Below are 2,500 nucleotides of genomic sequence, written 5' to 3' on the forward strand. Positions count from 1 at the left end.
CCTTCATAGACTTAGGAGCGTCACGGGGGGCTTGGATAGACCTCCCTTGACGGGGTTCTGGTCCGTAGGCGGAGAAGGAGGGGCGAGACGGTGAAGATGAGGATCTAGGGAGCCAACCGGAAGCGGCCGCGGGTGAGGTGACCTTAAACAGCTCGCTCTGGGGCACCATGATGTTCACCCAATCTTTCGACTTACTCCTTTTAGCCTTCTTCTTGGATGGTCTGGACTCTCTCTTATTTTGTCTGGAACGGGAGCGGGACTTCTTCTTTTTCCGGGACCTCTCCCGCTTCCTCTTCGTGGATTTGGTTTCGTCCTCCGATGACGATGAATCCGAGGACGAGGATGACGACAAGGAGGAGAGGGAATCAGCCGAATCGCCTGAGACGTCCAACTCAGCAGGGGGAACTCCATGTCAAATTTCCGGTGCCGCGGGCTGAAGAAAGACGGGCAGGAGCGTTGACGAGGGGGCCAGGGGAGACCGAGGCACCTTCTTATGGGCAAACCAATGATCAAACTCCTCCTCTAGCCTGAAGGGTGACCTGAAGGGCGTCCTAGGGGGATCCCAAACGGCGGGGTCCGAATTAGACGAACTACCTTTCTCGGCGTCTCCCCCCCCTGGCCGAAGCAACTGAAACACATACCCAAGACGCTGGGGAAGAGGTAGTACACGACTTCCCCCACATAGGGTCTTCAGTAGAGACGGGCCCTGCGGGCACTAGGACTTCGTCTCCCACACACACTCCCGCACTTCCCTCAGGCCCTTCACATGCCATGCCTGTATCACACCAGAAACTTCCCCCACAGACAATTCAGACTCCTGGGGAAGGGCAATGGGCCGCTTCCCCGCAACGGACTTACCTCGTCCCCTACTCTGGGTAGGGGAAGATGGAAGGCAGCCACGTTCCGACGAGGCATCTGGAGACACCAAAGAAGAAGACACGTTAGCTTTCTTGGGCGACTTCTTGGCCGCCTTCTTCTTCTTTGTTCCATAAAGGACCCACTGGATCTCGCCCCAGGACTCGCACTCCGAGCACGTGGTGGTAGGGGAGCATACCTTGCCCCTACATGACGAACACAGCGAGTGGGGGTCAACCTCGAGCTTCGAAAGGAAAGCCCCACAAGACTTTCAGGCCACAGGCCCAGGGCAACGGCGGGGATGCTCCATAACGAAACACTAACACACCAAGAGACACAGGGACACAGAGGAAAGGGTAAGGATATGGACACGGGGACCACGTGGTGGACACAAATGGTCGCACTGGGTAAGAGAGAGCATGGCAAGGTGTGAATCACGTCACGACCAGAAACTTACTGAGGAGCACAACCTGAGCTAGCACGCTCTCCGACCCCGGGTCGTCCCAGGGCGCGTATCACTCCGCCTGAGGTCACCCCATAGAAAATGGGAATAGGGTAAACTACACAAAATTCTGGTCGGTTTGGAAAGAGTTACCAGTAACTCCTAAGAAAGTAGTTCTAGGTAAGTACTGTGTGTTGGAACAAATAACCATGTTTGTCCAATCAATATATCTTAACGGATTAACAAAGGCCTTCAACACATACTCAGTGATACAAACTTTTACAACAGTTTCTTTCAAGCATTATTTAGGGAAAAAATGTGAAGTGTGTAAAAACGGGAGCATGCATACGGCTAGTTAATATCATAGATATTAAATATTTTTTCTCATTGAATCAAGAAATAAATATTACATTTGGCTGCCATTAACACCACATAGTAGATGACCATCTATGAAGGTCTAGATTTTAAAGTTATGCATATTATAATTGACAGCATTCCTAATTTAAGGAAAATCTTTATCTTTGCAATAACATTTCTCATATGGCATATAATTATGACATCAAAATAGCGAAAAAATGAAAATCTATAAAGATGTCACTGCCAAGGTTGCATAATCTTCATTACACATATAATCAAAGATAACTAAATAATAATTGTTCTCTCCCCTTTATAGAACTCATACTCAGCTAACTGATGAGAAGAAAACAGTCCACATCAGGCCTCTTATTCCTTTCGACACCTTATCATGATTAAGGACGCCAACAATTACGGGTCTATAATGGCATTAAGCCGCCTAAACCCACGAAATCACTTTCAGAGATGAAAACTGTCTAATTGGTTATGGGAATTCTCTCGAGGTGAACGCCAAATAATTAGTTTACTTCTTCACTGCAGAATTACATTGAAATACAAAACATGTTGAGCGGTTATACCTAACTTATATTACCTTTATCAGATGAGAAAACTTATACTTGCCCAGTCTAAATATTCGAAAACAAACACGAATTCCTCATTCATTTAAGGCCAAAAGTTCTTTGTTTTACGTAATTCTGACTAAACTGAATTCGGTTATTACGAATATCCTATTTTTTAGATAAAGCTAGCACTACAAACACGGGTTTTTACTACTTGAACAGTCCGCACCATAGAAATGAATCGAAGAGTTGAACAAATGTTTTAGTGGATGGTCATATTGTTTCCGAT

General features: G+C 46.7%; 1 protein-coding gene across 1 annotated transcript in view; it reads right to left on the reverse strand.

Annotated features, from left to right (window-relative positions):
* LOC137631367 (RNA-binding protein with serine-rich domain 1-like) overlaps positions 1–2,500 on the reverse strand; it is a 54,077-nt gene that overhangs the window by 311 nt on the left and 51,266 nt on the right. The window contains exons 2-3 of the mRNA XM_068363142.1: positions 859–1,099; positions 1–378 (exon numbers count right to left, since the gene is read on the reverse strand). The exon at positions 1–378 is cut by the window's left edge and continues 311 nt beyond it. Of these exons, the coding sequence (XP_068219243.1) occupies positions 1–378; positions 859–1,099 (619 nt within the window). The remainder of the gene's footprint in view (positions 379–858; positions 1,100–2,500) is intronic.

The sequence above is a fragment of the Palaemon carinicauda genome, chromosome 3, assembly GCF_036898095.1.
Source record: "Palaemon carinicauda isolate YSFRI2023 chromosome 3, ASM3689809v2, whole genome shotgun sequence".
Lineage (NCBI taxonomy): Eukaryota > Metazoa > Arthropoda > Malacostraca > Decapoda > Palaemonidae > Palaemon > Palaemon carinicauda.